At 38.6% G+C, this 22986-nt stretch overlaps 1 protein-coding gene across 1 annotated transcript in view; it reads right to left on the reverse strand.

Annotated features, from left to right (window-relative positions):
• Positions 1–461: 461 nt before the first annotated feature.
• Positions 462–22986, reverse strand: part of LOC131076265 (pyruvate kinase isozyme G, chloroplastic) — a 186316-nt gene continuing 163791 nt past the window's right edge. The window contains exons 8-12 of the mRNA XM_058013352.2: positions 2098–2273; positions 1823–1925; positions 1507–1655; positions 1250–1358; positions 462–955 (exon numbers count right to left, since the gene is read on the reverse strand). Coding sequence (XP_057869335.2) covers positions 848–955; positions 1250–1358; positions 1507–1655; positions 1823–1925; positions 2098–2273 — 645 coding nt within the window. The 3' untranslated portion in view covers positions 462–847. The remainder of the gene's footprint in view (positions 956–1249; positions 1359–1506; positions 1656–1822; positions 1926–2097; positions 2274–22986) is intronic.

Below are 22986 nucleotides of genomic sequence, written 5' to 3' on the forward strand. Positions count from 1 at the left end.
TCTTTCAGATTTGTATTTTCCTGAACAATATAAACTTTTTTGTGAATCTCTTTATGAAATGGTTCAAAGATATTCAAACATTTATTGGTGTTTTACAGAGAAGCTTTTATTAACTGTTGCAACCATTCATGGCAGATTCAATTTCTTTATAAATTAGCATACACCATTAGCTCTATAATGCATCATTATGGGTTCCATTTTTGGTGGAAGTGCTTGCATGGGAAGCTGGGATCTTTTGCAACATATTCACAACTAATTTTAGGTCACTTATTTCATAACTAGCTTTTTATCCATAAAGCTAAAATGCAGAGGCTTATTCCTGTTGAATGAAATTTTTCTGTTTGCATAGACCCTTTTAGATTTGAACTGCAGTATGGATAAATAAGCTGCAATATATTCCAATTTGAATCACTGATCAAAACCTCTTGTATTTTCAAATAAATAGAGATGAAACATTGGACTAATAACAATGGAATTACATATTTTCTGATTAAAAAAGGATATGATACAAGACTCTGTTTCTTATAGCAGTTAAAACTTCAAAGCAATTGCTATTTCTTTTGTACTATCATACATATACCCTTTTCTCTAAACTAATAAGTAGGAAAAAGTAATATAATTGATGTTGAAGCAGCCTTGTACTTGTGAAAATTTTATCAACTTATTTTTCAAGTTGATAATAAAATCTGGCTGTGGATGATTCATCTGAATATTAAATCCATTTGTCATTTTAAACATTATAAATTACTCTTTCTCCTCTCTAATACTGTCAATTAAAATAATCTAAATTATATTTAATCCCAAAAAGGCCTCTTAAGGAAGATGATCTCTCAAACAGCAGTTACATTCACACTCTTCGAACTTGGATTTGATGTATCGATTCTGAGCGCCAAATAGCACGCTTCCCACTCTGAACAAGTGCAATCTCCTCACCTGCTTTTAGCATGCCCCATTCCTGTGTTCAGGACACAAGTTTGTCAAATTCTGTTCTTATGTTACAATCTCAATATTCTGAACCAATCATGAAGAGTGGAGTAAAACAAAATGTCACAATTCATTGACAAAGTTAAATAATTTTAGAGGGAGCTAACTGAAATCATTACAAAATGTCTTTACATGCATGAATATGCTGAAGTTGACAGAATGGAAGAGTTTGTATTCCCATCAATTGCAGTAATTTTTAATGAAATTTTTAAATAACCAACTAGAAAAGGACTCGGCAATACACATTTTAAACAGTTTGCTTCACCTGTAACAATGACATAGCCTTTGCAAATGTCTCTTCCGCATTGTTGGAGAATGTAATGTATATTGGCTGCACTCCATGATAAAGAGAAAGCCTTTGTTGCACTCTTTTTCTGGCTCCAGCATAAAATGGGTAAGTAAAAAATCCATATATCAAATATCATTTCAGAAACTGAATATAAGAAAACAAACAAACAAATGCCAGCTAGTCTACTTGTTTCAACTTTCCAAAAAGAACAAAGTTATGGTCAAGAAGAATACTCATTTGTAAAAGCAAATATGGTGCCATAAGGGCGATATTGGCTAAGGAGGATAGCCATAGAAGCTGTTCTTGTAAATACAACAACTGAGGTCCCAAGTGTTTTTGACATCATAGTTGCATGGAATGCAAACATCTCACTCATGTGACCCTGTAAAGCAAGGTGGATACAGTAAGAAATTAGCATGTATTCCACTGGAAAACAAGAGACTACATGCCTTTGAGTGCTTTGTAAATCTCTAGGTCTTGAAGTGCTTTTTGAATCTTGAAATCTTTCATATATTAAAACAAATCATGTGAACTATCGAAAATACATACTTTGAAAGTACAACCAAGCTTAGCAGGAGACTGCTCATCTAGCATCGTTGCTTCAGTGTGTATTGCAACTTTATGCATCACTTTCACAGCTTTAAGAGGATATCTGCAACACAATTCCAGTAATTAGTTCCTCTTAGTTCCTTGTTCACTTAAACATGGATTATAGCAAGAATTTACAGTAAATGAAGAAAACTTATTTACTAGCAACACTACTATAGCACTTTTGAAAAGAAATGAATCTGAACAAAAATCAGAGTTACAGGAAAAGTGTGTACTTTCCATGGGCAGTTTCCCCTGAAAGCATAATTGCATCAGCTCCTTCTCGTACTGCAATGGCAATATCTGAAACCTCTGCTCGAGTTGGTGTTGGGTGATTGATCATGCTCTCCAACATATTTGTTGCTACTATAACTGGCTTTCCCATAGTACGACAGAGTTTGACAATCTCTTCCTGGCATGTTTAAATACATAGAAGTAATAAATCAATGCCACTTGAAAAATATTCCAGCAGCCATTGAATATATTTTTTGCAATTATCTCTGTCAAATCTGAGACAAATGCTACAAATTATGTTACTGCAAATTTACTTTTTTTCTTTTTGTCTTGTTTAGTTGTTGCAAGGTGCTGGTTCTCATTTGTGAATCTTTGAGAGTAATTATCACACAAGAATCATAGGACTATAATATAAAACAAAATGAAAAGGTAAATGATAGAGAACTATAGTAAGTTGGTGATATTTAACCTTACACCATTAAAAAATCTGTTTGTAGATAGAAATTATTGTGAACTTTTATAATAAAATTATGAAGTTCATAATGCCGTCAACAGATTGAGACAAAAATATGAAACACAATTGTATTATATTTGAAATGAGAGGTTTGAAATTTACACTGCATGTGCTAAGGAAAACAATTGAGCTGTTTTTTTACTATTTCATTATTCCTCACATTCATTTCAACCATGCAAACAAGAAGAAAAAGCTCACCAAATCTCAATAGGAATTCAAATTCCAAGATATAAGTGACAAGCTACACAGACATATAGGTTGCATCATGGAAATTACAAAATTTGAAACCCAAAGTCAAAGGTAAATTCACCAAATCTTTATTAAAATTTTGTATCCAGGATAATAAGTGACAATATTAAAATGTGTGACAAGAATGGAAATTAGCAAATTTAGACTGATTCTGTAAGAACTTAATTTGGGTCACCATTAGCTACTCATTTCTAGCATGTACTATGGATATTAAGTTTAACCACTCAAAAAGAAAAGATATGAAATAAGAATGAAGAAAATCTTAATAAGTGCCAACTGGTACCCAGTACCCGGTACCTATACCCATACCCACTCCCGTACTAGAACCAGTAACTAAGCTTTTATGTAATGGGGTGCTACCTCAACCTCAATTTTTTCTTATCAAATGACTTCACAGATATTAAAGGGGAGGTTATGGAGGACTTCTCAACATGCATTGAGAGGATGACAACTCAAGTTGAGGTGAGGGCCCTGATTATTAAGGACTTGCAAAATTACAAGCAAGCTAGGAGAGGCTCTTTTCTTTGCCACTACCAAGCCAAGGGGGATCCACTCAAACGCTAAGTGACAAATTAGAATCTCTACTTAGATACATCTTATAATTAGCTGCTTACAAATTTTTGAATATCTTTTTTGCAAGTTCTTGGTACGAAGATTGGGGTGGAATTTATTCAAACCTTCAAAAGAAAGCCTTTGTTTTTTGCATAAACCTTGCGGCACTTTTAAATGTGAGTGCAATTGGAGTTTGTTTGAGGCCATTCACATGAAGAAGCACAATAAGTTGTCTCAAAGACACCTCGATGACAATTTTTTTGTGCAATACAACCCTTGCCTTACACAAAAAAGGTGGAGAACATGGTTGCTCAAGAGCCTATAGAATTGGATGTAATTGAATTGTATAGAAACAAAATGGGTGGGACAATGATGCCCCCTTGTTTATAGAAGACAAAAAAATGCTGATTTTGAGAGGCAAGCTATGGAAGGTGCAGTTCTAGAAGCAAGAGACATTGGATTGGATGACATCATTGTAGATAATATCGAACATGAGGAAAAGGAGTCATTGCCATCTAATTCTATGATGGAGCCATATTCTTTTAGTACTAGAGTGGAGCCACAACCAACTATAAAGAGTGGGCCCTTGCCTCAATGTTTTACTAGAGCAAGGAAAAGGAAATTTTAAATTGTTGCAACTTCCATGGATATTGTAATTTTGATGATGAATTTCAATGAAAATCATCATCAATTTATAATATATATCATAGTTATTGCCTAGCCATTGTATTCACATGATGATGTGATATTGTACTTTTGTTGTATTCAAATCTAATAGAAACTTCCTTAACATTTTATAGAGTAAGTTGATACATTTTGAAACTATATATTGTATAAAAATTATGTTTTGTAAAGAAATTTAAGTATTTTTTAACATGTCAAGTTTTACTAAGTTTTTGTTGTATTTGAGTTTGCAAACTATGGTAATCACAATATAATTGATTTAATAGTATTAAACACAATGCCTTCAATCTTCACTATCCCCAAAGTCTAATTTTAGGAACTTGACACCTTTCACTAATTTCTTCCTCATGCAAGCTTCATCCTAAGGAAAGGCCACAATAATGAATTGTCTCCATAGGTCAAACACCATGCCATCCCAAATTGTTGGAGTCCTAGTAGTTGGAGGCATTCTTGAACCATGGTTCGCTTCCAACAAAAGATCATCTAGTCTGTCAAATAGTTGTTTCTTTACCATGCATGTTGTTAGCAAATGGATTATCGCTTTCTTCTCTCCCAAGTCAAGAAGGATAGCAACAAACATAGATACTATGTCCATGTTGACTTTGTAACAATGGTTGGAGACTAGGAATTCATCACCAAGAGCCCAATATGAAGAAAACATGATGATACTAAAATCTTGTTTTGAAACAAACTTCAATCACAAATCTAGATGCCCCTAGTCAAGGCAATTTGTCATTAGTCACTCAAGAATATAATATTAGTATCCATATCATTAAGTTGTGAAAGAAATGCTGAGAAGAGCTCTTGAATAAAATTGCATCCATTTTTCTAGAGAGTTCCACCTAAAACATACTTGCTCATAATTACATTTTCTCAGCCTCCTTGTGATGGGCTTTTTATTTAAGACCTTGCATGTCCTTCCACATTTGAATGCTCTAACCACTTCATTCGAATTAATGTCAAGTACCTATTAGTGAGATATGAGGGATGATGGCATTTGAAACATCATCAATTCAAATGCTTGTGATTGCAAAGAGATTGTTATTGTTATCGACCATGTCCAAATGATTTCATTAAGCTTCTAACTCACATACACCTATCAAATCTAGAATTAGGATTCAAAGTGTAATGGTGGTTGGGAATAGGGTTCACTAGTTTAGCTATGTAAACAAGGAACTAATTTACTTCCAAGCAACATTAACATAAAGGGGAATGAAATCAATAGATTCAACCTCAATTATATGATGAAGAGGGTTAAATCTAGATTTGATTCCACTATCCTTGATTGACTTGAAAATGAGCTATGGAAATGATGTGAATCAAATGCAAGATCTAAGGTTAAGGATGTGAAATTGACAATAATCAGAATGCCTAGACAACTTCAAATCAAATATGTAGACATAAAGTATATATCTGAAAATGGGAAGCAAAGAGGTACTTGTTGATGGGTGTTTTGTGACCACACCAACACAGAATAAAATACCAAGGTATCTTATCCTCTCTTGAGCAAAATCCCGTGTATGCTAAGATTGTGAAAGATCATACAGGTGACTCCAAGGTTCTTCTCTGTCAAGTCCTGACATGTGGATACGCTCAATGGTCGTTGTGATTGTTGGTGTTGGAAATAAGCCACACCTAGACCGACGATGGACTGGTCCAAGAGGGGCCAGTAGCTCAGTGGTAGAGCACTCCAGCAGCATATGGAAGGTCCTAGGTTCGAGTCCTAGCTGGTCCATGTCTCAACATGGTATCAGAGCCAGGTCCAGGCTAGGAGCCCCAAGCACATGAGACGTGTGGCTTAAGGGGGGGTGTTGGTGTTGGAAATAAGCCACACCTGGACTGACGATGGCTGGTCCAAGAGGGGCTAGTAGCTTAGTGGTAGAGCACTCCAGCAGCGTATGGAAGGTCCTAGGTTCAAGTCCTAGCTGGTCCATGTCTCAACAGTGATATGCTAGTAGCACAAAGGGACTTACGTTTGATACGTTCTTCACTTCTTCTACAATGCTAGCTGGAACTTCTTCATCGGATATTGCAATCTCGTGACGCTTCTTCTTCAAACGGACACAACTGAAATGAACTGAAATTAAAGGAAAAGGGGTTAGAAGGATGTAAATCTACTCCTAAGGGAAATGATATCAATGGATAGTGCTCTAATAGACGAATTCCAGATAAACTAAGTTCTGCTTTGCCAACATTAACAACTCCATTAGGACTGGTGCAATCTTCCAAGGGTTATGCAAAGAATTTTCATATCATAATGAACACCATCATAATGAACAATGCACATTCATCGAAGTTAAGAATCCATATAAAAAAGGCTCAAGCTAACTTTACATTGCAAATAGAAATCATCTAAGTGCAAAAAGTATGAACTATTGAAATTCATCAAACACCATCACATTCTCCATTAAAACCAAAGTACTTCATCTAACAATTAAGAAATTGGAAAAATACCATGCAACAAGTTGTAATAAACATGAATCCACCATATCTTCAGTGAAATCAAATTTTATTTCTCCAAGTCTTACAACAATGTTTTCTCCTTCTCCTACTCTACTTCTACTCTAAGAGTGAGAGCTCTCTACCTCTAATGAGCTAACTATCTAATGAATTACAAAAGAGAAGGCAATGCCTTTTATAGAGATCCTCCCACAAATGAACGACCAAGATTGATTTGAAATCAAGGGCCAAGATTACACCATGCAAACCCTAATTAGGGTTTGACCAAGAATAACCCTTGAGGCACAAGGTAGTGGGTCTAGCAATTAACGAGGCATCACGCCCACTAAGCATTTAATAGCTCATCGCCTAAAATAACATGCCCACCATCCCTCTCCTTGGCGACAAATGCAATGAATTTGGTCATGACGGTTGGGAGACATTTGATTGGCTAGAGAAGGTGACGGGTGCCACCTTTGTATGTTGGATGCCATGTGGACCTAGTAACTCATTACGAAGAATATTCCATTTTGATTGATTGTGATGGAGTATATTCCCAAATTGCATCGTCTGGACCAAGGTTCTAACTTTGATAAACTCTTATGAAATTATCCTTGATCATTTTCTTCCTTCCATGTACTTGCTTGAGAATTCACCTTCTTGGAATATCTTTCCTTGTCAATGATTCTATCATTCTTGAAGTCTTTCACACTTGAACTGGATCTTAGGAACTTTGAATGTCTGGAACTGGAATTATTCCTCCTTGTTCTTTCCTAACTGAAATCTTGGACTTCCAAAGGAAATTCAAGATAGTTGTAAATTCTTCTCATCTATACTTGCGTGAATCTTGAGGTCTTTGAACTGGCATTGTCTAGAACTGGAATTCTTTTATGCTTTTCGAACTTCCTTGTAATGATGCCCTTGAATTGGGGAGATGAATCTTTGATGCCCCCTTTTCACCCTTTGACTTGTCAAATGCCTTCTTTATCAAAGACATTCCCTTAAGCATTAAATTCCATGCCTCATGTCATTTCTCCCCCTTGGGCGCATATAAGATAGGTGGAAGGATTTTTCTGTGCCTTCGCTAAATTTCCAACATTTTATATCCTTTAAGAGGTGCAGCATTCTAGAGCGAGAGGAGGAATTTTTCAACACTTAACCAAATTTCATCATTTCCTCCCTTTCTGGAGATGGGTACATTTGGAGCTTGGGGAAGGAATTTTTAATGCCTTAGCCAAATTTTGAAGTTTTCATGCCTTTTCAGATGCTTGAGAGTAATTGGAGAGGGGAAAGAGGAATTTTTAAACACTTCACCACTTTTCATGCCCTCCTGAGACTTGGGCGCATTTTAGACCTGGAGGAGGAATTTGGAGCAAAAGGAATAATCCTCCTTGCCTTGGGATTTGCACACAAGGAGTCATTCCAAGTTCATTTGAGATTTGGAGGAGGATTTTTGGATAAAAGGACAATTCCTCCTCTTCATGTGATTTGTGCCCAGGGATAGATTCTTGGTGCACTTGAGGCCTGGAGGAGGATTTTTGGATAAAAGGATTAATCCTCCCCTTCTTGGGATCTACGCCCAAGAATAGTTCCTTGGTGATTCTAATTTTGAAGGAGAATTCTCTGACAGCCAAAATTTGGCCATCTGCTTGCTTCATTCACTTTTCGGATTTGGAACTGGATGCTCTAGATCTTTCTATAGTCAGTGCTTCACTTGTTGCCAAGGATAGACCTTCTAAAAATAGACTTACTAAAAATAGTAAGTTCTTCCAAACACAATATTAGGGCAAATGGGGACGCAATGAAACTTACTAAAAATAGTAAGTTTGTTTAAACTCAAAATTAGGCCAATTGGGGCCACAGTGAAACTTACTAAAAATAGTATGTTCATGAAAAACACTCAAATTTCACTAGAAGGCCCTTTGAAAGATTTTCTCTTCCACACTTTGGAAGAAATTCCTACTTCCTACCCTGTATTGACTTTTAGAGCGCAAATTAGAGGCTGAGGAAGAATGTTGTCACTAGAAGAGAATCCTGACATTGCCACAAACTGCCTCCTTGAGTGCAAATAAGACCCTGAGGAGGATTTTGTTCTTGAGGAAAAAATTCTACTGATGTACTGAACTTTTTCCTTGGGTGCAATTTAGGGGTGGAGGAATTTTCCATGAGTGCAAATCCACCTTTGTGAAGGATTTTTCCTAGCGCCAAATTTTGGCTATTCAATTTCATTCCTTCATGCTATGAAGGATTTTTCCCATACTCAGCCAAATTTTGGCTATTCAATTTCATTCCTTCATGCTATGAAGGATTTTTCCCATACTTAACCAAATTTTGGCTATTCAAATTCATTCCTTGATGCAAACCTTTCAATATTTAGTCAAATTTGCATCAGTTCATCATTCTGCTAGTGAATCGCTTGTTTTATCATTGCAATCTCTTCCTTGGACGATGATATCATCCACTCAATGAAGTCCTCTCTCAGCATCCAAAGTCTTGTTCTCGCATCAGTCCTAAAAAGACAAGGAAATGTTGTAATCTTACAAGTATCAATCAAGTCATAAGTTAACAAAATGCAAAGTTCAAAGGATGATCAATAAACATAATGCAATTTGAAAATATTTTGAAAACACTAATTTTTGACTTGATGACAACTATCAAGGATCTATACTCTTTAAAATCCATTCCATACTTAGGCATTTCATCACCTCCAAAGGCCAAAATCTAGACCAACAAGACCTTATAACTCATTCCTTAGGGTTGGGAGATGACATAGACTACAAAAGACTTGGTTTCTATAGCGAAAAGAACGGGTCCCCATTTGCAATGGGGCGATGTGTGAAAATGTCACAACAGTACCTATGTCTGAAATCTAGACTCGAAAATGTAGGACAGTGGTTCTTGGGTGCCACTGTTTAGGAGCTTGGATTGCTGTTATGAGTGTTTCCCTGAAGTTTTGTTGGAAAAGTGTCGGACAATGGTGCTTGGGTGACCTTGTCCTCACCTTTTTGCCTCTGCAAAAGTTGGTTCTATGTGCCTCTGTCTGCTCTTTCCGTATCTATATTTGCTGTCCCCGAATACTGTCACCTGCACACATGAAGGAGGAAAATGGTGTTGTTTGATAAGGTTTGCCTAGGTCAAACCCCGAGTTAGAATTAACCCTTGAATGAAATTGATACATTGAAAGGAAAGCTATAAAGTAGAATGTTAAATGTTATACCTCAAGCTTGTTGTAGTTGATAATGGTTGATGATGCAATGCTCTTTGAATGTGATCACAAGTGTCGATGCAATAACATGATATGACATAAATGAATCAATCATGAAGAACATGCTTGCATGAAGATTGTTGGAACTTGCTGCTCCATAATGTTCAGATCTAAAATACTTGCTCTTAAATGATGTAGGATGATTGTGAATGGATTGATTATTTGTGGATTATAGAGGATATGAAAATGAATTGGAAGAATGCTCTTATATAGGGTTCTCAAGGTATTTCATAAATTAGGCCGACCTCTAATGGTCATATTGAAGTATCGGACTATAGAACCACCTAGCGAGAACCGGGCACTGTCATATACAAAATTGGGCCCATACTTGGGGGACTAGGATGCCCAAACCCCCTTGTCCTGGACAAGGGCACTCAAACGCCCTTGTTCACAAAAAGCAAAGTGAATCAAGTGTGAATTTGGCATACAAGTTAGGGAAAAGGTTTGGATCAACATATAAACATATGACTTCAGTTTTGCAATAAAAAGGCTAGAGATACACTTGAAAGAGAGCTAGGAGAAAACTCACTAAGGCAAGGGCACAAAAAGTAGTATAAAACTGTAAGGGGTTACAATTTATGATGCTACATGTAGCCCCCACTTTAGTAGGAGTATGGACTTATGCTCATACTCATGGTAAAAAAGGAGAGAGAGAGAGAGAACTACAAGCAAGATTACAAACTGATGCAGGAGCATCTAGTGGTGTAAGGGCAATCTTTCATCACCCAAAAATATTGTTATTTCCTTTTGTTTTGTAGTTTCCTTTAGTTGTTTTGGAGCCCATGATGATACATACTAGGCATAGGATAGTCAGAAGCTTGAAATGACCAAAAATATTCACCTGCTATTTTTAGTAAGTCGGCCTATTCAGGTTTGTATGGACATGAGAATTGACCCCAAGGAGTGATATTGAAAAATAAAATGATTGGTGAAAGAATCATCTCAATATCCTGCACTGTTTCAAAGATATTAAAGTTTTTGTCTCGATAAATTCCTCCAATGAAGTTTCAAAGTCAAATTTGAGGACCTTAGAAGCCCCAAAAATGGTTGAAATCTGGACAAATAGATCTTATTTGGCATTGTAGATCTCTTCGCAATCTTTCCAATGATATGTATAATAGCGAATTGGATGCTCGAATCAAAAGTTATGGTGCTTGAAAGTTGTGCCATGAAAACTCAAGTTCCAATGAAATTTCACTTGGGTGGGAAAAATGAACCAATGGACTGCTAGGTGCCAAAAAGAAGAAAAGTTACACTTTCCAGAACATTCTAAGGCAATTATTGGTGCTAAATAAATGGGTGAATGAGGGTTACTAAATAGAGTTCAATTAGTGTAGATTGTGGCTCTAGCTTGCAGATTTATGAATAAGAAAGCACATGTGGCTGAAGCATGTTATTTTCTTGATGTTGTAATTCATTTCCTTGAGATAATATTAGGCATGTGTTTTTTCCTTGCATTTTCTATTTATTTCTCTATTGTTGTTGTGCGTTTGGGTTTGTAAGGGGAGCACCCTTCATCAAGTGGCATTGGAGCATAAGTTCCTGAGTGTGTAGACAGATTGCCAAACATGAGGCAGTTTGCACCAAGATTGTGGTAGTGGTTTATGAGAAAAGTGAGAAAAAATTCCTCCATGAAGCAATTGTGGTGTAAGAAATGTTGGTGTAACAGAAGAAGGTTTTAGAGCCCCATAGAGACAAGTCCAGGCCTTGCAAGAGGAGCTACGCAGAAGAGTTGATATTAGGGCAAGAGATGAAAGTGAAGATGAATGTGAAGAAGAGGATCAGTTTGAAAAGGAAAAAGAAGTGGCCAGAGATTCTGATGAGGCTAGGCTAAGTGCCATTTTGAAGATTGGAAAAGGCCAAAACTTGAAGTTTCCACATTTTATGAAAATCTTAATCCAAAAGAGTTGATTGATTGGATCAACAATATGGAAGAATATTGAGTATGAAGAAGTGGGTGATCTTGAAAGGGTCAAGTTTGCAAAGACCAAGCTAAAGGGCCATGCAAGTATTTGATGGAAAGCAAGGCCTGTTGAAGATTCAACATGGTTGTCTAAAGCTGAGTTTGACCATCTTGGTTTTCCTCCAACACTTGAGATGTGACAAGGTTGCTTCTCACATTACCTTGGGTGTTTGATACAGGAGCACCCAATGGTGTAAGGGCAATCTTGCATCACCCAAAAATATAGTACTTTCCTTTTGTTTTGTAATTTTGTTTAGTTGTTTAGGAGCCCATAATGACACATATGAGGTGTAGTAAAATTAGAAGCTTGAAACAACCAAAATTATTCACTTATTTTTTATTAAGTCGACGAATTCAGGTTTGTATGGACATGAAAACTAACCCCAAGGGGCGGAATTGGAAAATAAAATGATTGGTGAAAGAATCATCTCAATATCTTGCACCATTTGGAAGATGTTAAATTTTTTGCCCCAAGGAATTTCTCCAATGAAGTTTCAAACTCAAATTTGAGGACCTTAGAAGCCCCAAAAAAGGTTGAAATTCAAACAAATAGATCTTAATTGGCATTGTAGATCTCTTCATTATCTTTCTAAGATATGTTATAATAGTGAATCGGATGCCTAAGCCAAAAGTTATGGCTCCCAAAAGTTGTGCCAACAAAACTCAAGTTTCAATGAAATTCCACCTAGGTGAGAAAAATGAACCGATGGACTATTGGGCACCAAAAAGAAGAAAAGTTACACTTTCTATAACATTCTAAGGCAGTTATTGGTGCTATATAAAGGGGTGAACAAGGGTTATAGAATACAGTTCCAGTAGTGCAGATTGTGGCTCTAACTTGCAGATTTATGTAATAAGAAAGCCCATGTGGCTGAAGCATGTTATTTTCTGAACGTTGTAATTCATTTCCTTGAATTAATATAAGGCATGTGTTTTTTTCTTGAATTTTTTTGTTTATTTCTCTATTGTTGTTGTGTGTTAGGGTTTGTAAGGGGAGCACCCTTCATCAAGTGGTATCAAAGCATAAGTGCCTAAGTGTGTAAACAAATCATCAAACATGAGGCAATTTGCACTAGGACTGTGATAGTGGGTTTGTGAGAAAAGTGAGGAAAAATGCCTCCACGAAGGAATCGTGGTGGAACAAATGTTGGTGTGACAAAAGAGGGTTTTAGAGCCCTCCAAAGACAAGTTCGGGCACTGCAAGAGGAGCCACATAGAGGAGTTGATATTAGGGGAAGAAATGAAAGTGAGGATGAATTTGAAGAGGAATATCAGTTTGAAGAGGAACAAGAAGTAGCCAAAGAATCTGATGAGGCTAGGCTTTTGAGGGCCATTTTGAAGATTGTAAAAAGGCCAAATTGAAGTTTCCACATTTTTTTGAAATCTTAATCCAAAAGAGTTGATCGATTGGATCAATGATATGGAAGAATATTTTGAGTATGAAGAAGTGGGCAATCCTAAAAGGGTCAAGTTTGCAAATACCAAGCTAAAGAGCCATGCAAGTATTTGGTGGAAAGGAAGACTTTTTGAAGATTCAAAATGGTTGTCTAAGGTTGACATTGACCATCTTGGTTTTCCTCCAACACCTGAGATGTGACAAGATCACTTATCAAATTACCCTGGGTGTCTGATGTAGGAGCACCCAATGGTGTAAGGGCAATCTTGCATCACCCAAAAATATTGTATTTTCCTTTTGTTTTTTAGTTTGCTTTAGTTGTTTTGGAGGCCATGATGACACATACGAGGTGTAGGACAATTAGAAGTTTGAAACGACCAAAAATATTCACCTACTATTTTTAGTAAGTCAGCCTATTTGAGTTCATATGGACATGATAATTGACCCCAAGGAGAAAAATTGAAAAATAAAATGATTGGTGAAAGAATCATGTCAATATCCTACACCATTTAAAAGATATTAAAGTTTTTGTCTTGATAAATTTCTCCAATGAAGTTTCAATTCAAATTTGAGAACCTTAGAATCCCTAGAAAAGGTTGAAATCTGAACAAATAGATTTATTTGGCATTGTATATCTCTTCGCGAGCTTTCCAATGACATGTAATAGAAAATCGAACAACCGGGTAAAAAATTATGGCTCCTAGAAGTTATGGCACCAAAACTCAAGTTTCAATGAAATTCCACTCGGGCAGGAAAAATGAACCGGTGGACTGCTAGGCGCCAAAAAGAAGAAAAGTTACACTTTCTTGATCATTCTAAGGTGATTATTGGTGCTAAATAAAGGGGTAAATGAGGGTTATAGAATACACTTCCAGTAGTGCAGATTGTGGCTCTAGGTTGAAGATTTATGTAATAAAAAAGCCCATGTGGCTGAAGCATGTTATTTTCTAAATGTTGTAATTCATTTCCTTGAGATAATATAAGGAATGTGTTTTTTCTTGCATTTTATGTTTATTTCTCTATTATTGTTGTGTGCTTGGGTTTGTAAGGGGAGCAACCTTCATCACAAACAACTAAGACATCACTAAATTTAAGGGAACAAGCACCCAAGGTTAGGATCTTAACTCACACAATCACATACAAGGGCACATAAAACAAAGCAAAAACAACAAAGGCAAAAAAAAAAGATAATCAAAGACAAAAGACACACAAAAGGGGTAAGTACTAAAAACAAAGGCTCCAAGTCCACTAGTTGAAGAGACCTTGATTAACAAAATGTCTCAACTACTAATATCATTCTCAGAATGCTATAGCAAAAGAACGAGTGGTCACATGGAAAGAGCAAGAGCATACATCAAGTGATGAGACAAGAAACCATGATCCAATGACTAGCAAGGTGTGTTATGCTATAGGTTCATGGGGAAGGAGAAGAGAAACATGGATTCCATGGGCTAGCAAGATGTGTTATGTGAGGTGATCTATGAAAGCACAAATTCTACGAGACAACAAGTTGTGTAATGTTGTGTGATCCATGTGAAAGGGAAAGGATGAGTCAAAAGGTCTAGCAAATTGTGTTATGCTAGTGAACCCATCTTGAGATACGATGCAAGGAGAGTCAAAAGGTCTAGCAAGTTGTGTTGTGCTAGTCAACTCATCCTATTATGATATTGTTTGGTTTTAGGAATGAAGCACCTTGTCTAAGACTTTAGGTCTGGCTTCGAGCATGCAACAACCTGTATAAGATGCATGATAGAAAATTCCTAGCTTCAAGAAATGAAACATCTCGTCTAAGACATCAAGTTTAGTTTTGAGTATGTAACAACCTATATAAGACAAATGATAGGAAATGTCTGGTTTTGAGAAACATCTTGTCTAAGACATCAAGTCTGGTTTCGGGCATGTAACAACCATATAAGACATATGATAGGAAATGTCTGGTTTCAAGAAACATCTTGTCTAAGACATCAAGTTTGGTTTGGAGCATGTAGCTACCTGTATAAGACAAATGATAGTTGATAAAGGTAACCAAAAAAGAGATGCAACAAGGAGGCCACATATATTCCCCCCCTTAAGATGTCAACATAGCCCTATGTTGATGTCTTAAGGTAGAAAGAAACGCAACAAGAATAAAAACCTTCATCACTGAGGAGATATCTTTAGGAAACAATGCACATACACTCCAAGCTAAGAGGGCATAGCTTTTTGAAGCAAGGAAGAGATAGTTGTAAAAGAGATATCTTGCAACAAGTATAAAGAGATCCATTTGAGGGATGCATAATGAAAGGAGGGATAGATCTTTGTCCAAAGACATCTACCTCCAAGAGGAGATCTCTGACAAAATAACATATTTGACCAAGGAGAGGAGAAAGAGAGACAAGGATGAAATTTCAACACTTAGGAGATTGTTGACATGTCTAAAATCGCATTGCTGCAAACTCCATATGGCCAACGCAGAATAGAATAACTAGCTGAGTATCCTATCCTCTCTTGAGATAAGGAAGTCGCTAATGCTGCTTTTTATATTGGATCAAAGGGGACGACCTCAAGGTTTCTTTTGTCAGGTCTTGACTACGGGATCTCTCAGTGGTCTGATGTATTTATGCTGGAAACACAAGGGGGACTTACGTTGAATGGGTAATTTATAGATAAGTTCCCTGGAACTTTTATAATCTTTCTATCAAATGATTTCGATTAAGTTGATACTGTTTTGGTGGGACTGCAGATTTTCTGGATAAAAAAGGGGAAAAAGGAGGGAAGGATAGAGAGAGAGAGAGAGACAGACATGAAATGTAAATTCTAACTAAGATAGCAAATTCAGTCAAGCAGACAGACACCTCCAAGGAACTAGATTAAACATCACCAGCTACTCAAGCACAATGTTTGCATAAATCCAGTGCAATCTTCAAAGGAGAAACAAGATTTTCATGTTATCAAGTACAATATTAGAACTTTTACATTCATAGTATGTGTTTGATAACCGAACTAAGCATGAAAGGTCCAAATTAACCATGCAGAAAGAAAGGCAATCAGCCGTTCCATAATGGTGTGGATTGCAAGGATTCTATCAGATGCTTGCTTGTAAATGCTATGCAAAAGAAATAAACATAACTGAAAGATTTCTAAATTAAGTGAAGAAGGAGACCATGCACTCACAAGGAAACTGGAAAAACAGTCTTGATCTTTGCATTAATTCCTGTAAAATTTTGCCAGAGCTTTGCAACAATCCAAGAACTTCTTACAAAAATGAGGGAAAACCAGTCCCTTAAATAGACTTCAAAAAGGATGAATGGCCTAGATTTAATCTAAACAAGTGGCCCAGATTCATCCATAAAGCATAGCTGCCCATACCCATAAATGGGATGCAAATATCAACAACCACTCCAAAATGGGCAATAACTACCCAAAAAGGGATAATTACAGCAATTTGAAATAATCCAAAAGGTGCATCAATAAAGTTTTACATTTGTTGACCAAAAGTCAAATGTCACTTTTTGGTGCAAAAGTGCACTTTTAAGATTTAGAGGGAAAAAAGCACTTTTGAGAAATTACTTTCTCTATTTCAGTCTCACACTCCTTTTCTAGAAATTGATCTTCGCCATGCAAATATTCCCGCCATAAATCACAACTTGCTGCCCGTTCCTCGCGAACGTATTCCTGGAACCTAATACATAACTGGAAGAGCAGACTGAATGGAGGCATGGGAGGATGGCAAATTTTGTATTGCATGCGTTCGAGATACTTGTCCACGTGCTTTAAACCGTCCTTCCAGCTGGAGCGATTACACTCAAAGCATAATATGTCTGAATGGAACTGACCGACAAAACTCAAGTCCTTAGTGGAATAGGTAATCCTATCCGTTCCCAATCTTTCTTCCCAGTCCGGCTGGATTGCATTATCGGACAAGTCGTTTATCCATCCCGAAACCATTGATCGGAGGATGGTCTTACCTAGTTCTTGCATGTTTCCCAGAATCACTTCACATGCGTCACTCTCCTTGTCAATAATTTCTTTGATGTCGTTCTTCATGGTGATAGTCCAGTACCATTCCTTAAGAATACTGATGCTATGAGGATCTAGGATGGCGGACAATTTAGGAATCTGCGCGTGTGTCTAGAAAAGAGCTCTCATGAGGGGAAGGGTAGTGGCAGCCACTTCGTGCATGTGAAGGGATTCCCTCTTTACTTCTAATAACTTGACTAAAGTGAGCTCTCGATGGAGGGCCATTTCTTTTACTTCCTTAAGGATTCGCTCTCCCCTTTTCTTGATGTCTTGTATCCATTCCCTGACGGCCTTTGCAATGTCCCGTACTCCTTCAAATTCTGTTGTGGTTCTTTGCGCCAATGCCGTCGGGGGAATATGGGATTCGGAGGCATTGCGTAGTGGCCTTAGGAGCTGATCAATGTATCCCTTGGCTTGCTCAGCACGAGTCCGATACATGTCCTTTTCAGCTATTATCTCTTCGAGCTGCCTGAGTATATTTTGCACCGAATCCTTAAATTCTTCTTTTTCTTGCTCTCTAGTGGCTCGTCTGATGGGGACAGTTGTGATGCTATAATTTGCCAGTGTAATCTGATCTGCTGGCTTGTCTACGGGCAGGGTGGCAATGTGGAGAGTGCGGTTCCTTTGCTTGTCTTTGGTCACTCTGGAATATGCCTTGGGCTTTTTCTTCCCCTTAGCTTTTGCTTGGTCCATGCACGAGAAGATATCCTCTAGATCAATAGGTGGTTTGGTGGCAGCCTTACACTGGGCTCTAGCAATCAATCATTCTTGAGGCACTGTCTGGGCTGATAATAAGGTTAAGTCTGCATTCTGTTCTCTGATGTTCTCAACCGACTCACCACAGATTCGCAGCTGCTCTGCTACCGGAGGAGTGAAAGAGGTGTGGAGCTCTTTGCTTGTAGCTGAATTCTCCCCTATTTTGCTGAACAACTGCCTGACATCTTCATGTGATGGTTGTTCTTCAGTTCTTTCGAGCTCATGAGTCTCATCTATCCTTTGCTCTCCTTCGACGGTGTAGTCATCTTTGGCTGTATTGTGGAGCAGCAACTCGTGGTGGCTTTGTTGAGTAGGTTCATTCACTTTGACCCCCTGGGTGGATGGAATCTCTCCTTCCTCTATTTGATTGCCCAGTTCGATCGATTCCAGGGCTCTTAGTTCAGTGTCTAGCACATCGGGCGCAAGAGGATCATTGGCTTCAAATGCATCGATGTCACTCTAGGAAGGCGGAGCAGGTATACAATCCAATTCTACTACATCGTCGGACGAACTGGGGTCCTTTGAAAATGAAGTGACCGCTGGTCTCTTTATAGGAATCTTCTCCCTTCTTGTTCTTTTGGATGTCTGAGTCCCTCTGCAAGCCTTAGCCTTCTTTCTTTTCTCTGGTTTCTCAGTTTCTTCCCGAGGTGCACTAGATGTTCCTTCATCCTCTGAAGACTGAGAATCAAGGCTGCCCATTAAGTGGTAAGTGAACTGGACTCCCTCATGGATTAGCCTTTCAATCTGCTGATGTAACTATTGATCTGTGTACCTTGCTGGGGCTGCCATGACTGCCTCAAAATCAGTGATTGGGTCTTGGGACCAATCGATGCCTGGCAAGAGATTCCTTACTGCTTCAAATTCCCGGACCTGGAGGCAATTCCCTGAATCTGTGAGCTGATCTGGGACCCAACGGTATTCAAAGAGTCGCATTTGCTGCACACTTAGTCTAGAATATCCCCGCCTCCTGACCTCGTAGTCATCAGAGCAATTCTTCCAATAGTCTTCAACTGATTCCTTTGCTCTGTACTGCCTGCCATAGGCTCTCTTCGCCAGATTATCATGATCGAAATATTTTCTTGGAAAATGGTCCTGTAGGCCATAAGAGGCCATCTTTGAAGGGACTCCTCTACTAGGGTAGGGGTCTTCAAGTGGATATCATGGTTGCCTATGATCATGGGGAATGTGAATCCAGCCTGCTTGCTTTCTCGGAGTAAGATGCCGGTCGGGCGTGACTGCCTTGCGACCTTCATAAGAACTACTTTGTCGGTTGGGTACCATGGAAGCCGGAGAGGGGCACCATCAAAGCCTGATATTCGGATATAGGAGAACCTTGGGAACTAAATGAACCAGGCTCCATACCTCTGTACTAGAGTAGTAGCTTGCTTTGAGAGCCTTATGTGTAATCCTCCCTGCATTAGCCTAACCAAGCGCATTGTGAAGGCGTCATTGACGCGCTCATACTGGCCAACTGCATAAGCTGGGCTGTTCTTTTCCCTCTGAGATATATCTTGGTAGTGCAGTTGCGGGTAATAATCATAGACCTTCACCTGATCAGGCCCATTCCCAATTTCACCTTTCATTATCAACCCTGGCAGTGGCTGGTTCTTGGCGAACATATAGACCAAATAAGAGGTCATAGTGAAGTATTTCTTCGTTTCAAGCTCAATCAGCTGAGTGTGGATGTTATCGCTTATGATCTAGGCCCAGTTAAACTTAGACTTCCCAGCGAAGACCTGCTCTGTGAAATAGAACATCCACTCTTCAAAGTAGTTGGACTTAGGAAGTCCCATGACTTGGCTGAGTAATGTGATCATATCCCCATGGTCATTATGAAAATCACTTCGTGGGGTCTTCCCAATTCTGGTGCTCGGCAACCTCTTCTCTTTGTACCATTCTTCATTGATCAGTGCTTTGCATCGGGCCGGATTCATATCATATGCCCCTTGTGCTTCATCTATGGTCGTAGCTGCGGGATTGTTTGGAAAGGGGATGTCAAATGCATCGCCAATGGCCTCGGGAGTGAAGTTGGCGATGGTCATGTTCTCGAGGAGCACCAGTCTGGAATTTGGCTGATAGTGCCGAGCGGCCTCTACCACCAACTCATAGTTCTGCACTGCTGGAGGAAATCCTGCTGCTTGGGCGATGCCACTTTCCACCATCTGCCTAGGCTTGCCATATGCGTTAGGTCAGAAGACCCGATTCCTGAAGTCTTGAATGTCAATATGGCCAAGGTCGGTATCACCGACATTGTCCTAGATGCTCTACACTTTTGACTCCCTCAATCCTCCCCTCTGATATTGATACTTCATCCTTTCTACCTTGCATGGGATATCTGATTTGGATGCTCACGATGTCTCGACTGCAACGGGCATTTTTGATGATTCTACTGCCGATTTAGGCATTTATCCTGCACAATCGGATGCAGATTATGAGGTGATACAAAAGAAGTAAGGCGGGTTAGATAGAAAATATTCCAGCATGCCAGGATTAATTTAAAATTTAGATTAGACATGGAGCGACCTTTCTAGCTAAAAGGGCTTGATCAATTTTAACCACAACATTCATGAAGATTTTTGATTGCGAATTTATACTTAACGCTTTCTGGATTTTGAATTAATTTTCAACAGAGACAAAGCATGAAAAGTTCTCCTAAGTTTGAAAATGCAATTTCTAGTTAAACCTTAGGAGTGAATTCTAAATTTTAACTGCTTTGAACAACGTTTTACAAGCGAAAGAGATGCAGATTTCGAAAAATTCATGCATTTGTCTATTTGATTTATAAGCATTTCAGATGATCATACGAGACAAAGCATACTTACCTGATGAGAGTGGATGGCGAGAGATTGCCTGAGTTTGCTGCGTGAAGACGAATGGACGATTCTGCAAAGTTTCGAATTCCAATGGTTATCTCCTTGATTTAAATTTTTTGCGGTTATTGGACGAAGGAGAATTTATCATTTTAAATGGTTTTTTTTTACCCTGGCTAATTGGCAATCTGAATTGGAATGATTTGGGATAGTTAATGCAGCGTTTTACCTTGAATGCGATTTACGCGAAATTGGCTGTCTCCCTTGACGTGATCTTTCTTTACATGAACTGCAGCAGCATGGAGGGGTTTTTACAAATTTTGAATTTCCAAATCTGGGCCTGTGCGCAGCGATTTTGGAGAAGTAGAGGACTTTTAAAATTTCAAATGATTTCACCTTTCAACTTCGGACCTTTGGCGAATGCGGAGGCCCTTCGAAATTTAATTTTGGCTTTTATTCAATCTCAAGGGTAAACTTCGGACCCAATAACGTCTCTTGCAAATTTCGCATTTCTGTGTTTTGGTGAACTGGAGGGATCTTCGAACCATGCATCGCCTTTATCATTTCGCAATTTTCAGGCTTCTAGCGAATTTCGGAGCACTTGGGTTTTCGACGAACTAAAGATTTTCGGAGCACTCACACTATTTGCAAGCAAAAACTTCGGACCCTTAACGCTATTTTGCAACCTTTCCAAACATCTTCGGAGCTTAAGCACGCTTTGCAAATTTCGGAGTTTTTCGGATGTTTTGCAACCTTGGAGATATTTTAGGACTTTTAACGATTTCGTAAAAACTTCGGACCCTAAATGCGCTTTGGCAAATTCGCACTAACTTCGGACCTCATAACCTCTTTTGCAAATTTGATACGTTTTGAAATTTCGAAGCTAGGGTCCAAAATTGGGGACTTAAGGCGAATTTCGGAGCTTGAGGAGCTTTTCGCAACTTTAGAGACTTTTCACATTTTCACCCCAGGGTTCGAAAATGGACGCTTTAGGTGTTTTCGGAGCTTATAACATATTTTGCAAAATTTCGCGTTTTTTAATTTCGCCCCCAGGGTCCGAAAATGGACGCTTAAGTGATTTTTGGACCTGGAGCCACCTTTTACAAATTTCGAAGCTCTCAGCACTTTTTGCGATTTGTCATTATTTTGAAATTTCGGAGCTAAGGTCCGAATTTGGGGTTTCAAAGCGAATTTCGGACTTGGAGGAGCCTTTTGCAACTTTCGCCTTATTTCACATTCTCCAGCTTTCGCCCCAGGGTCCGAAAATGAATACTTAAGTGATTTTTGGACGTGGAGCCACCTTTTGCAACATTTAAAAGCATTTTACATTATTTTCGGACCATTTGGGAAACATTGAATTCGGCCCCCTGGGCGATTTTAGCAACTTTTAAATTTGGAAATTTTCACCCTAGGGTCCGAAATTCGGCCCCCTGGGCGATTTTAGCAACTTTTAACTTTGTGAAATTTTGACCTCTTGGCCTCTGGGTCTGAAATTCGGCCCATAAGGCAATTTTGAAAACTTACGTAAAAATTCGGACTTCAGACCAATTTTCGCCAGATTCTACAAATTTGGATCTTGGAGGCTTCGGAATTCTAAGGCATTTGGGCAAGTTTTGCAACTCCAACATTTTGGCCAAAAAATTCGCTCCTTCACCAATAGGCGAAAATCATCCTTCATTCAAATCCTACAAACATTCGCGGGGATAAACCTTATGCAATCTGCTTCGTAGCTCTTGCGCGAAAAACAACGACTTTGGTCCTCGTGCGACCTTTAGACGCACTGCTCTTGCTTTGTGGGCCTCGCCAATTTCTACCACCTTACGCCTATCCAAGGCGATTTTCAAAACTTCGAACAAACTCTTGGCGTTCACGCCCGAGGGCTAGACTAGCCAGGTGGATTCATCGGCTCTTTTCCTTGACATCATCACTTTACGGACCAGTCGCGGACTCGCTCGAAAAGACGGGAGACACTCTGCGCGAAACTCAACAGGGCAAAGACGAAAGGCTCAAAAACAGGAAGGGGGACCCTGTCGGCGACAGGGAGCGTGTGCAACGCACAACAGAGAGATAATTTATTAGAAACACTTTCAAGCAAGGAAGAGGTCCTAAACCAACGATACACCTCCAAGCAAGGGCAAATCCATATAAAGGACAAACAATTCTATACAAGAAAGGAGATTCACATAAGAGATGCTACTCGCTAAAGGAAAAGTGAATCCGTGGAAAGAGAGAGTATACAAACAATAGAATAATGGAGACTTTTG

This window comes from Cryptomeria japonica, chromosome 4 (assembly GCF_030272615.1).
Source record: "Cryptomeria japonica chromosome 4, Sugi_1.0, whole genome shotgun sequence".
Taxonomy (NCBI): domain Eukaryota; kingdom Viridiplantae; phylum Streptophyta; class Pinopsida; order Cupressales; family Cupressaceae; genus Cryptomeria; species Cryptomeria japonica.